Here is a 13,791-nt window from a genome sequence, read left to right on the forward strand (position 1 = left end):
TATATTTTAATTTGAGTTGATAGGGTCATAAAATTATTCTATAAATTACAATAGAAGTAAAGAACTTAGTTTGAGATAAAGTTTCTCTGTTACCAGTTCAATTTTTAAAATCCGAGGTTCAGGTGATGCCCAGTCCTCTGCCTTTGCTACTTTCTGCAAAGCTATAACCATAGGGTCACTCTGGATTTTGAATAATACAAGTGTTTCTGAAGCTAGAAAACTGTGTTTTCTGGCTTCATCCCCCATCAGTTCCCAAAATTTAAGATTTTGTAAAGTTAGTTAACAGGTAGATGTAGGTTGTCATAAAAATTTTCTTCAGTGTTATTCATACTAAACAATACATAATGTGCATAAAATAGTTCTCATCCTGTATGATCTATTTTTTTAAAAGATTCATCAGTGGGAGAGTCATGCAAAAGATATAGTCTTATATATAAGAAGTTTGAATTTACAAAATTAAAAACAAAGAATGAGGAGAGATTATAAACAATTTACATATTCCTTATCAGTTGAATCTAATAACGAATGAGATATCAAAAGATAAAAAGGTGGCCAGTATGATACCAATTTGTAAAAATTATACACCAGTCATTTTAATAACATCAGGCAAATTGTAGAAACATTAATAAAAGAAAAAACAAAGTAAGCATATAGCAGAACTAGCCTTAGTGAAGGAGAATCATATAAATTCTGCAGAGGTAAATACTACTATCTGGTTTAGTCACTGTGAAAAGCAAAATGCTGGACTAAGATAGTCTTATTATACTGGAGCTGGAAATTAAATGTCATCCTTTCCAATAGCTACACAAATGTTTGTTTGTTTGTTTGTTTGTTTGTTTGTTTGTTTATGCCATTAGTGAGTCTTGACTTGCATATTACATCAGCAAATTCATAACAATTTTTAGGGAACAATTTTGGAAGTGATTTGCCATTGCCTTCTTCAGGCTAAGAGAAAATAACTGGTCTAGGCCATCTGCTAAAATTTAGGCAATACTAAAACTCAGATCTTCTCAATCTTAGTCCAGTATATTAATCTTTAGAGCAAACTGTATCTCATAGGTAGGTTTACACAAATGCAGCTACTTCTGTAAAGTCACTTACTATTGCAGTAGTAATGTGATTATCAATGAGATGTATATATATATATATGTAATTCTTGTAATGATAATTACTTAAAGTGAAATGCCTTTTGGATTATTATTTATTTATAGAATTTAAATTTCTCAGAATCACAATATGCTCATGGTGACTTCTAATATATAGCACAATAAAAACCATCAAAACATCAACAGATTCATGTAAACTCAAACTAGTGCAAATAATACACAATACCAATAAGATAATACATTAATTTTAAAAATCCCAGGTTCAGGTGATGCCCAGTCCTCTGCCTTTGCTACTTTCTGCAAAGCTATAACCATAGGGTCACTCTGGATTTTGAATAATACAAGTGTTTCTGAAGCTAGAAAACTGTGTTTTCTGGCTTCATCCCCCATCAGTTCCCAAAATTTAAGATTTTGTAAAGATTAAAAAAACTCTCCACAGGAAACGAAGGCAAAATTCCCTGCAAGGAGTAAGGGGAAAAGAAAGACACTATGTGAGAGACACTAAAGAAATACTCTGCATAAAGGACTAATGGTCTAAGGAATTAGTGAAATAGATACATCTTATCTAAGCAATAGTCATATATACTGCCCATAGGTAAGAAGAAAGAGAAAGAAACACTAACTTTTTAAAAATAGGCTTTCTTGGGGAAGAAGCCTGGCAGACATGCCACATTAATCATTCCTCGGGGGAAAAAGATTTATTAACTAAAAATAGCTGCTAATGCTGCAACTGTTTATTTTTATGTAATGCTGTTACATTCATTAGATATGAAGAACATATATTTCAAAAAATAAAAGGCAGATCTCATAGTGGAGATTCTTTTTCATGTGAGCTTTTAGTAAAAGAGCTAGTTTTCTGCCTTTATAGAATCAGTGTTATGCATACTTAGCTATGCTCAATGTACTGTAGATTTAGATAATCAATATTATGTATGCCGGGAATAAAGCACTGGCATTAAAATTGTACATTAATGTATTCCAGTACATTTAATGAGAGCCAATATGCTTAAGCAGAAAGAGCTCGAGCTTTAGATTGGGAAGACCCTTATCTTCATCTCTTAAGAAACTGGAATGGCCTTATCTCTTATAGGAACAATACAATGAAAAGAACTGAGTATGTGCTACTTTTGCTTCTCATAGGAAAGACAGGATACAATGCAATAGAATTCCTCCTATATAGACAGTAAAATCTAGTTCCTCTTCAACAATTAATAAAATAATCTGTTTCTTTCCTTGTAGGTTTCTATCTGTAAAAATAAGGATTTCTGTACAGAAGGCTTGAATAGATCTACCACGCAAGAGGAATTAAAAAAAGCAAAAAGTCTTCCTAGTTTGATTCATGAAAGCAAAGCAAACAGTAACAATAAACGGTCTAAAGAAGGATTTTTGCAATATCTTGGGAGTTTATTTGGTATTTCTTCTAAATCATCATGCAAAGATATAGTCTTATATATAAGAAGTTTGAATTTACAAAATTAAAAACAAAGAATGAGGAGAGATTATAAACAATTTACATATTCCTTATCAGTTGAATCTAATAACGAATGAGATATCAAAAGATAAAAAGGTGGCCAGTATGATACCAATTTGTAAAAATAAGGATTTCTGTACAGAAGGCTTGAATAGATCTACCACAAGAGGAATTAAAAAAAGCAAAAAGTCTTCCTAGTTTGATTCATGAAAGCAAAGCAAACAGTAACAATAAACGGTCTAAAGAAGGATTTTTGCAATATCTTGGGAGTTTATTTGGTATTTCTTCTAAATCATCATGCAAAGAAAAAGAACCTTCTAATTTTGGAGATGGACATTGCAAAACTAAAAAAGGCTTTTCAGATCAAGATAGCCATCAAGACAAAGGACCCACTGAGCATCTCAAACCAAAAATATTTGTCATTTCAAATTTTGGAACTGAACAGAAAATATCAAGCAAAGATGAAGACAGTAATTTAAAAATTAAATCTAGTCCACAACATTTACAGAAACCTCAGGATCAATCTGCTGAAACAGCCAAGTGAGTCCAAATATAGTATTTAAATATATATTTTAATTTGAGTTGATAGGGTCATAAAAATTTTCTTCAGTGTTATTCATACTAAACAATACATAATGTGCATAAAATAGTTCTCATCCTGTATGATCTATTTTTTTAAAAGATTCATCAGTGGGAGAGTCATGCAAAAGATATAGTCTTATATATAAGAAGTTTGAATTTACAAAATTAAAAACAAAGAATGAGGAGAGATTATAAACAATTTACATATTCCTTATCAGTTGAATCTAATAACGAATGAGATATCAAAAGATAAAAAGGTGGCCAGTATGATACCAATTTGTAAAAATTATACACCAATCATTTTAATAACATCAGGCAAATTGTAGAAACATTAATAAAAGAAAAAACAAAGTAAGCATATAGCAGAACTAGCCTTAGTGAAGGAGAATCATATAGATTCTGCAGAGGTAAGTACTACTATCTGGTTTAGTCACTGTGAAAAGCAAAATGCTGGACTAAGATAGTCTTATTATACTGGAGCTGGAAATTAAATGTCATCCTTTCCAATAGCTACACAAATGTTTGTTTGTTTGTTTATGCCATTAGTGAGTCTTGACTTGCATATTACATCAGCAAATTCATAACAATTTTTAGGGAACAATTTTGGAAGTGATTTGCCATTGCCTTCTTCAGGCTAAGAGAAAATAACTGGTCTAGGCCATCTGCTAAAATTTAGGCAATACTAAAACTCAGATCTTCTCAATCTTAGTCCAGTATATTAATCTTTAGAGCAAACTGTATCTCATAGGTAGGTTTACACAAATGCAGCTTCTTCTGTAAAGTCACTCACTATTGCAAAACAGAGTTTCCCATTTACGGGAAACAAAAAAACATGTCGTTACAGCAGGAAGATGAAACCAATCACAATGCAAAGTACATAAAAACAGTAATGGCTACTCAGTAGAAAGTCAGTCTATAGAGTTGGAACCTATATTTGATCATGCCCAGGGTCACCCTTTTATGTTTCACAAACATGGACTCTGGATATGAGCATAGCTTTCTATGGAACATCTGTTTTCTTTATGTATGCATTTTGCACAATGAAGATGTGTAGAAAAATATGAATGCCTTATTTTATGCAGATAGATTCATAGGCTATATAACAGTTGAGAAAATGCAATACAGTGTTTTGAATGACCAGTTTTGAAAATCTTTCATATCTGTCTCTTTTGTGCTTTCAAATAGTGCTTGCTTAATAATGATAATTGGGATTGGAATTTCTGTCACTCAGCAATATGATCATAAAGCATGACATCCCATGCCCACATCATTTAGAAATGGTAATCCTAGCCATTGGTGTCGTTAAACAAGGATCACATGTCATTAAATGAAGACATCCTCACAACTTCCTGCCAGAGTCCAATAAGCAAACTCAATGGGGAAGCCAGCAGAAAGTTGCAAATCCAGGTAGTTTGTAAGCAAGTGAGTGGGTAAATGATTGCTGTGGCATGGGCGCAACAAGGCTGGGGTAGTTTTAGGGAGGAAGAAGCACAAACATCTCCTGTGGCACAGCATGAGCATGCTCGATCGGGGTAACTGTTGTGAGGCCAAGCTGAGATGGCCACTGCCAGAAGGGAGGTACACTATGTCATTCTTGGACTATGCCTAAGTCAAAGGGAAGATCACAAACGATGATCATGTGACTACAGGATAACCCAGGCAGTATAAATGGGACCTGGTTACCAAGTACTAGAATCATGTGACTGCAGGATAACCCAGGCAGTATAAATGGGACCTGGTTACCAAGTACTAGAATCATGTGACTACAGGATAACCCAGGCAGTATAAATGGGATCCTTTCCAATAGCTACACAAATGTTTGTTTGTTTGTTTATGCCATTAGTGAGTCTTGACTTGCATATTACATCAGCAAATTCATAACAATTTTTAGGGAACAATTTTGGAAGTGATTTGCCATTGCCTTCTTCAGGCTAAGAGAAAATAACTGGTCTAGGCCATCTGCTAAAATTTAGGCAAGACTAAAACTCAGATCTTCTCAATCTTAGTCCAGTATATTAATCTTTAGAGCAAACTGTATCTCATAGGTAGGTTTACACAAATGCAGCTACTTCTGTAAAGTCACTTACTATTGCAAAACAGAGTTTCCCATTTACGGGAAACAAAAAAACATGTCGTTACAGCAGGAAGATGAAACCAATCACAATGCAAAGTACATAAAAACAGTAATGGCTACTCAGTAGAAAGTCAGTCTATAGAGATTGGAACCTATATTTGATCATGCCCAGGGTCACCCTTTTATGTTTCACAAACATGGACTCTGGATATGAGCATAGCTTTCTATGGAACATCTGTTTTCTTTATGTATGCATTTTGCACAATGAAGATGTGTAGAAAAATATGAATGCCTTATTTTATGCAGATAGATTCATAGGCTATATTACAGTTGAGAAAATGCAATAACAGTGTTTTGAATGACCAGTTTTGAAAATCTTTCATCTGTCTCTTTTGTGCTTTCAAATAGTGCTTGCTTAATAACGATAATTGGGATTGGAATTTCTATCACTCAGCAATATGATCATAAAGCATGACATCCCATGCCCACATCATTTAGAAATGGTAATCCTAGCCATTGGTGTCGTTAAACAAGGATCACATGTCATTAAATGAAGATATCCTCACAACTTCCTGCCAGAGTCCAATAAGCAAACTCAATGGGAAGCCGGCAGAAAGTTGCAAATCCAGGTAGTTTGTAAGCAAGTGAGTGGGTAAATGATTGCTGTGGCATGGGCGCAACAAGGCTGGGGTAGTTTTAGGGAGAAAGAAGCACAAAAGTCTCCTGTGGCACAGCATGAGCATGCTCGATCGGGGTAACTGTTGCGAGGCCAAGCTGAGATGGCCACTGCCAGAAGGGAGGTACACTATGTCATTCTTGGACTATGCCTAAGTCAAAGGGAAGATCACAAACGATGATCATGTGACTACAGGATAACCCAGGCAGTATAAATGGGACCTGGTTACCAAGTACTAGAATCATGTGACTGCAGGGATTCTCAGATGGTTGGAACCTTGAGGACCAGTTATAAGTACCAGTCATTCAGTGCCTTAACTTCAAATAGTTGCTGAATCAATGGTCATTAATTGAGAACTACCGGTGTTGAAATGACTTTTTGTCTTGGGCAGTAATGGCACAATTTTTCAACAGTATTCAATAATGTATACGACTTAGAAATGTATTATTGCATTTTTTTATTTTTTATGGCAACAGTTCTTTATGCATTTTTGTAAAGTTAGTTAACAGGTAGATGTAGGTTGTCATAAAATTATTCTATAAATTACAATAGAAGTAAAGAACTTAGTTTGAGATAAAGTTTCTCTGTTACCAATTCAATTTTTAAAATATAACTAAGTGGTTTATAGGTTGTGAACTAAATTCTGTAAACATAAAAACAAACATGCCAATATTGTATTATATAGCATTATCTTTTTTTTCCTCAAATGTTAGACATTTTATTTCAGTGAAAGCTGTTACAAGGATTAAAGTGTTTTTATCAAACATCTCGGGAGCTCTGAAATTCCAGATGGAACTATTAGAATATATAAGCTGCTTTCCTACACCACCCCCACCCATCCCCCAAAGAATAAGGATGGCATCAGAATAATCTCTCCTGGCAACATTATTATAGCTTCCATTAGTATTAGGTTGCTGTTAAGTGCAAGAGAATTTGTATTTATTTTAGATTCATTTAGTCTCTATTCACTCTTATTTGTATAAAATACATTTAAGGCAGAGATTATACCAATTATATTTAATCCATGACAGAATATCACTTTTTATAGGTTTTAATACCTGAGTCATACATCTTTCCTAATGAGACATAGTCATCTTATTGTACATCCCAACAGTACCCGAATACATGACCTACATACCTGATTTTACAGTCAATAACTTTCGTTAATTTCATTTATACAACATGTGCTTACATCTCATTTATGCTTACTAAAGTCTGTATTACAAATCAAACATTATAGGTATATTGCTTTAACATGCTTTTTAATGGAGGCAAAGTTATATTCAGTTTAAATCATAGAACATTACGTTACAGAGGAAGCATGCTAACGGTTATCCATGATGTATGCACTGAGCTAATTGCAAATAACAGTTTATTGGCACAAAGCCTTCATATTTTTTAAAGAAAATCACTCAATCAAAAATACATGAGCAGAAAATAGGCTGTCTTATATTTGTTCAAATCCTACTGCTCCAAAAGAAAGAAATGTTCAAACTGTTTCTAAGTCTAATAATAAACTGTTGTTTTAAACCACAACATCAAGTAATTGATGATACTTAGCTTTTGCATTTTCTGTTCCCATATTTTTTTTAAATGGTGCATGTGAGGATTTTGTACATTGTTTTTTGTAAAGTAAAACAGCCTTTATCAATATACAGGTACTCCATTTGTCCACTAAACAACCATTTCTTTAGTGATTGTTCAAAGTTATAGTGACAATGAAAAAGGTGACATGATGGTTGTTCACACGTAAGACTGTTGCACCATCTTGGCCACATGATCAAAATGTAGATGCATGGTAACTGGCAAGTGTTTATGACATTTGCACTGGTCCAGGGTCATGTAATCACCATTTGCAATCTTCCCTGTTGACTTCTGGCAAGCAAAGTTAATGGGAGAAGCCAGATTTGCTTAACAACCGCATGATTCACTTAACAGCAAGCAATGATTTGCTAACAACTGTGGCAAAAAGGTTGTAAAAAAAAAAGAGCACAACTTACTTAACAACTGTTTTGCTTAGCAGTGGAAATTTTGGGCTCAATTGTGGCTATAAATTGAGGACTAACTGTAATACCTTCCAGATGTTTTGCTGTAACTACCATCATTCTATTAATAGTATTGGCTATTGTAATTCATTTTAGCATAACGATGTAGTTTCAGTGCTAACACATTTATTCCCATACAGAGAAACCTTTCCAAAGATTCTTCCTTATCTGCACATACCTGTTGCACAAACATGCCTTATTTTTCAGCCATTTTCCCATGGCAGTGCTTTTGCCTCATATCCGGCATTCACTCAAGACAACCAAAAATCATCTTTAGTTATCCCAGTTTTAAAGTGGTATTTTGCCACTTCTCCTGTGGGGTATAAGGCAAAGATTTCTAATACACAAAAATATATATTGCAAGAGGAATCTTCCTTAGACCTTAATAGTCTGAAAATTGTTCTTTTTCAGTAATTCTACAATTATTATGTAGATAACTATTAAATGTATTGCACAACTTACACTTTTAATACCATACCCTCTCTATATAATATATAATATAGGTTAACTATTTGAGTAGTAGGTATATTTATAATTGTATATGGCTAGAAACATTTGCTAATATGCCATTAACAATGTTTCTATTCCAGAAAAACAGAAAGTGAACCCCCACCACATGCAATTACTTATGCAACCTACCGAGGTTCTGCAAGAATTAAGCAGTTGCTTAAGAAACAAGCAGACTTGGAACAAGAAACAATAACCGGAACCAGTATTAGCAGTTGTCTTGTAGAAAGCAAAAAAGAGGAAATCATAAATACTTTAAGCTCAGAAACTACAAAAGAACCAGAATCGTTACTGCAGAATGGAAAACCTGAAACTAAAGATGACAAACAAAATTCACAAGAAAACATGCTTTTATCCGAACTGAATCAGAAAGAAGATGCTCAGGGTGATTGTGAGCACAAAATTACCACTTTGAGAGAAATTGAAACTATCAAAAACTGCATTGAAAAACTTGAGCCTGTAAAATGTGTATCACTTTCAGACAAAGAAATTAATAGGAAACTTTTGTTAGAGCCCTCAACATTACTGCCAAATCAGGTCAGTTCTAGCTACCAAAATATAGATTCTGCAAGAATCAATTCAGAAAACAGTAAATTAGATGGAAAGAAAAAAGCATTAGAAGAAATCCATATGCAGCTACAGTCAAACAATGCTACCACTGTTTGTTTTAAAAAAGAAACACATTTATGTGTTTTTTCTAACACAGAAACAAAAGAGGCAATACAAAATGAGTTTTCATCTTACCCCAAAGTAGAGTCAACTAATAATGATCGTCAATTGTTAGAAGATAAATATTCTTGGACTGACGATCAGTTCAAATTAGAATCAGTTAATCCATCATTGTACATGAATAGCTATAACTCTGGTGATCAAGTAAATAATGGAACAAACAGTAATGAAGAATTAAATACAGATATGATGACTGAAAATCATTCTCAATTGCTTCTCCATAAACCAGGAGTTACAGAAGAATTGCCATTAGTTTTCAAATCAGGAATGTCAGCCCTTTCCACAGAAAACGGGTGTGGGTTGCACTTATGCAGCAAGAGTGGCCTAGAGAGTAAAGAAAACACTGAGCCATTATTATTTAGAGATTTACAAAATAATTCCAGGATCTCCATAATGGCTAATATTGGGGCTAGTAAAGTGATTGAGGAGAATGTTGGAATAGCTGTTGTGGAACTTGACACAGTTTTGTCTAATGGTTCAGAGGAAAATAAAGCCAGCATTTCTTTGTTAGATACTGAATATACACATGTCGACTCCTTTAAAACAGATGCAGATGATGTCCCACAAAGTCTTGAAGCTGAAAATGACTGTCATCCTGCCAAGAGAGATGAGAATAAAACTCTGATCCAACCGTTAACCAGCTTAAATATTTGTTCATCTCCACATGAAAAACAAAATAAGCTCTTTGAACTGGAAAACACAAGACATATAAAGAACACAGATATGTCATCTCTTAAAACTATAAAAATTGATGCAATTAAAACTCCAATTATTTCTGAGGAAGCAAGCAACTCAATGCTCAGTAGCATAAGAAATCATGTAAAGCCTCCTGAAAATAAAGAACTCTCTTGTTTGTCTATTATTTCTTCTGAAAATGAGTGCTTGACCCACAGTTCTCTACCTGTGAAACCTGAAAAAAATAACTCGCCACTAGATAATTCTTGCTCTCTCTTACCTGCATTGATCAGTAATGCTAACATCTTTGAAGATAACATTCATTTGGATACTATGGCTAAATCTGCATCTCATTCCGAAGATCAGAATTTTTGGAAGGGTTCATATTTTTTGCCTGATGAACAGGAAAATATGTTGCAGTCTGCAAAAATCACCACTGCAGCAAATTCTTTAGTGACAGACGTTAGTGAAATATGCTTCTCTGATTTTGTGTCTGAAAACTCTAAAGTTGTCTTAAAGTCACAGTTTCTTCTGGAATCTGGAAATAACTTTAAATCCCATATTATCTCTGATACTATTGACAGAGATAACTCTGGAAAAAAGATTTTGCCACATTCAAATGAAACAAAATATTTGACTAGTTCTTATTCAATGGATTCTGAATCCATTCTCCTAAAAGAGACTTTTCCTGATTTTACATCTGACAATGTACATGTGCCCAAGCCTGCTATTCCTACAAGTTCTTCTAAAGATACTTCAGACCTTCATTCTCCTGCCTGTGAAGCAATAGAGGCTGTTTTTGACAAAATCAATTCTCTTCCTCTAAATTCTGAAGAAGATTCTGTAAAATTGTCATCTAAAGATAAATTAAGTAGTCTATCTTCTGAATCAATATCAGATATTACTTATTCACCTCCATTAATGGCCTCGGTTACTTGTTACATGGATACTATTGATTCTTCAAAGATAGCATCAGAAATGCCTCTTACTACCCAGCAAAGCAAAGACATTCATATAACTCCCTCAGTGCAGAATTCTAATTGTCTCATGGCTACACCTTCAAAAATTGCTACTAGAACAGATAAACAAGCAATTGCTGCTTTATTTCCTAAATCAAACAACCAGTTTTTTAAGGAACAATTGAAAAATGTTGAAACAGGAAAGCAACTGCAAATTAAATCTGAAAACTTAAGCCTCTTGTTTAAAAAGGCTGATGAAATAGTAGATGAAGTTCTTCATTTAGCAATAGAAGAAATTAGATCAAAACAAACAGTTTGCATATGTCAAAATAATGACACTAACTATTATGTAAATCCCAGCTTTCAAAAAGATCATACAAATAGAAAAATGCTGTCAGAATCTAAAAAAATACAGTCAAGGAACTCTTCATTAAAACCCTGTAATGTGAATTATATTAAGCTCTCTGGACTTAAATTTGATAATGATACTCAGAATGAAAAGGAACAATTGAATATCACTGATAAAACTGATTTACACAATTCAGTAATAGTAAAACCAAAAGAAATAACTGACAATGTTATTAAACAAAATCCAGCAGTTGTGCCATATGAGGAACATTTAAGTAAGGATTTTTCTCAAAATACAAATATTATGTGTTGCACTGAAATATCAGAGATACCTATAACTGAAGCAGAATTATCAACTAAGCTCCCTGAAATAATTGAAATACCATTAAATCTAAGTCCAGTATCCCCAGTTGCAGAGGGGAAGATAACTGTTGAGGATGTAACATATGTCTCTGTTCCTTTTAACGTCAAAGAAGAGAGTAAAGAGATTTCTGGAGAAATTATATCGAAGAATGTGTGTTCAGGCCAAAAAGTTTATGAAGAACGGTATGATGACATAACTAAACTAAATTCCAGTCCTGACAAAATAAATAATGCCAAATACAATAAAGATGATGATTGTGCAACAAATATGGCAATTGTTGGTGATATCACTAGTAGCTGGACATGTGAGAATCAATGTAATTTAGTAAAAGAAGAGCAATTGTCAGCATGCTCAGTTTTAACAAGAAATGTGCTGCCCTTTAACTCAAACATTAATACATATGGTAGCTTTTCTGATAATTATCAAGATGAATTTACTTACTTGCATTCACCTGGACATAATATAGAGAATGATTTTCCAAAAAATGAGATAAGAAAAAGCAAATCTATTACTGCTGAAAGAAAAGAACCACATGAAGAATATTATGAAATAAATAATGAATGGGGCAGTAGCAAAATGGGAAACGAAGATATAATACAACAAGATACTAAGTTCAATGCCCTTTTTAGTATATCTGAATCATCTCTGTTGAACAATTCATCAAACATTGATTTTGTCCAGGGAGAAGTAGTAAATGAAGATCTATGTTTAATAGCAGATAATGTACTTAAGGAATACTATTTGGATGTTGACAGTGAAAATGAAAATAAATCTCCAAATTGTTTTGCCTTTCCTACATCAAAACACTGGGAACACAATTCTTTCTTTAATATTTTGTATAAAGACAGTCTTCAAGATGAAAGCTATTCTTTTTCAGAAGAAGAAATAATGAGTACCTTATCCCATCCTGATTTTTCCTTGGATAACAAGTATAAGATATCTGAAACATCCAGATTCAAAGGGGACTTCTTTCCTTCTTATGATGAAAGCAAGCAGTTGAATGAGATGCTGGGTGATACTTGTTCAGAATCTTTCATGACTGTGGAAGCAAAGCGATACAGGATTTACCCCTTTTCTTTGTCTCCTATATATGAAGATGATGGTTCCCAAGAGGACTTGCCTTCCACTGATATCTCACCAAGAAATCACTATAGTGGATCACCAAGAGAAAACCAATCTTTATCTGTCTTATCACTTTTGCAATCAGTATCTGAAAAGTTGAAGTCTAGTAATCAGTGTAATGAAAATGAACAAGAAGACAAACTTTATGAAGGAACAATTCAAGAGGAAGAAAAAGAAGCCTCTATTTCCAGTATTTGGCAAGACAATAAAAATACTCAATTCCCAAAAGACTTTTATAAACAATTTATTTCTAAGGAAGTATTTCATTCAGAAGAGACCTCATCTTTGAGTTCAACATTTGCAGATCATTTTATTCAAAAATCTGACCCTGGCACGAAACCTTTTTTAAAGGAGACATATTCTGAAAATCAATCTGGCTTAAATTATTTAGTTGAAAAAGGAAGTATGCTTGGAAGCAGGATATTGCCAGCTAATCCTCCATCTAAATCTACAAAGCTGCTGAAATTGGTAACCTGTCAAAAGGTAATTCTTTTCACTAAATTTATACACAGTAGGAACCTAATCTATATATTTCATTTCTTCTGTACACACATCTTTAGGCTAAATATATTATGGAGATAGATTTTCCATATAAACAAAATTCTTTTTTTGTTTCGGCCTGCGGACACACGCTTGTCTGGGCCGCAACCCAGAAGGGGAGTATGCACACACCCGAAAATGAACTTCTGGTTTCAGGCACATGCATGCATGCTGGGCAGCTGGTCTTTCGCGTTTCTGGGGTGCATGCACATGTGACAATCAGCTGGCTGGCGCACATGCTCACGCAGGACCAGGTCTTCCAGTTTCCGGCACTGTCGCATGCAAAAAGACCAACTGATCGTCGCACGGACATGTGCACCAGAAACCTGGAAGAGGAACGGGCAATGCCTCGTGCCAAGCAACATGGCTCCATGTGCCACTTCGGGCATGTGTGCCATAGGTTCACCATCATGGTACTAGGCAGATGAAATGAAAGAGAGCGCCCTTTTTTAGCAGAATTTGAATTGAAAAATACTTTTTACTATTTTTTCTCGTGGGATTTTAGGAGGAAAAGTTATTTCGTAAATGAGTTTAAGTGTGAGAACAGTGAACATTCTTAGCTGAAGCGCCACCATCACTTTGATATCACAAGA

General features: G+C 34.1%; 1 protein-coding gene across 1 annotated transcript in view; it reads left to right on the top strand.

Annotated features, from left to right (window-relative positions):
• Nucleotides 1-2,746: 2,746 nt before the first annotated feature.
• Nucleotides 2,747-13,791, top strand: part of CRYBG3 (crystallin beta-gamma domain containing 3) — a 60,248-nt gene continuing 49,203 nt past the window's right edge. The window contains exons 1-2 of the mRNA XM_058184984.1: nucleotides 2,747-3,117; nucleotides 8,545-13,141. Coding sequence (XP_058040967.1) covers nucleotides 8,807-13,141 — 4,335 coding nt within the window. The 5' untranslated portion in view covers nucleotides 2,747-3,117; nucleotides 8,545-8,806. The remainder of the gene's footprint in view (nucleotides 3,118-8,544; nucleotides 13,142-13,791) is intronic.

Source organism: Ahaetulla prasina, chromosome 5 (assembly GCF_028640845.1).
Source record: "Ahaetulla prasina isolate Xishuangbanna chromosome 5, ASM2864084v1, whole genome shotgun sequence".
In the NCBI taxonomy this organism is placed as follows: Eukaryota; Metazoa; Chordata; class Lepidosauria; order Squamata; family Colubridae; genus Ahaetulla; species Ahaetulla prasina.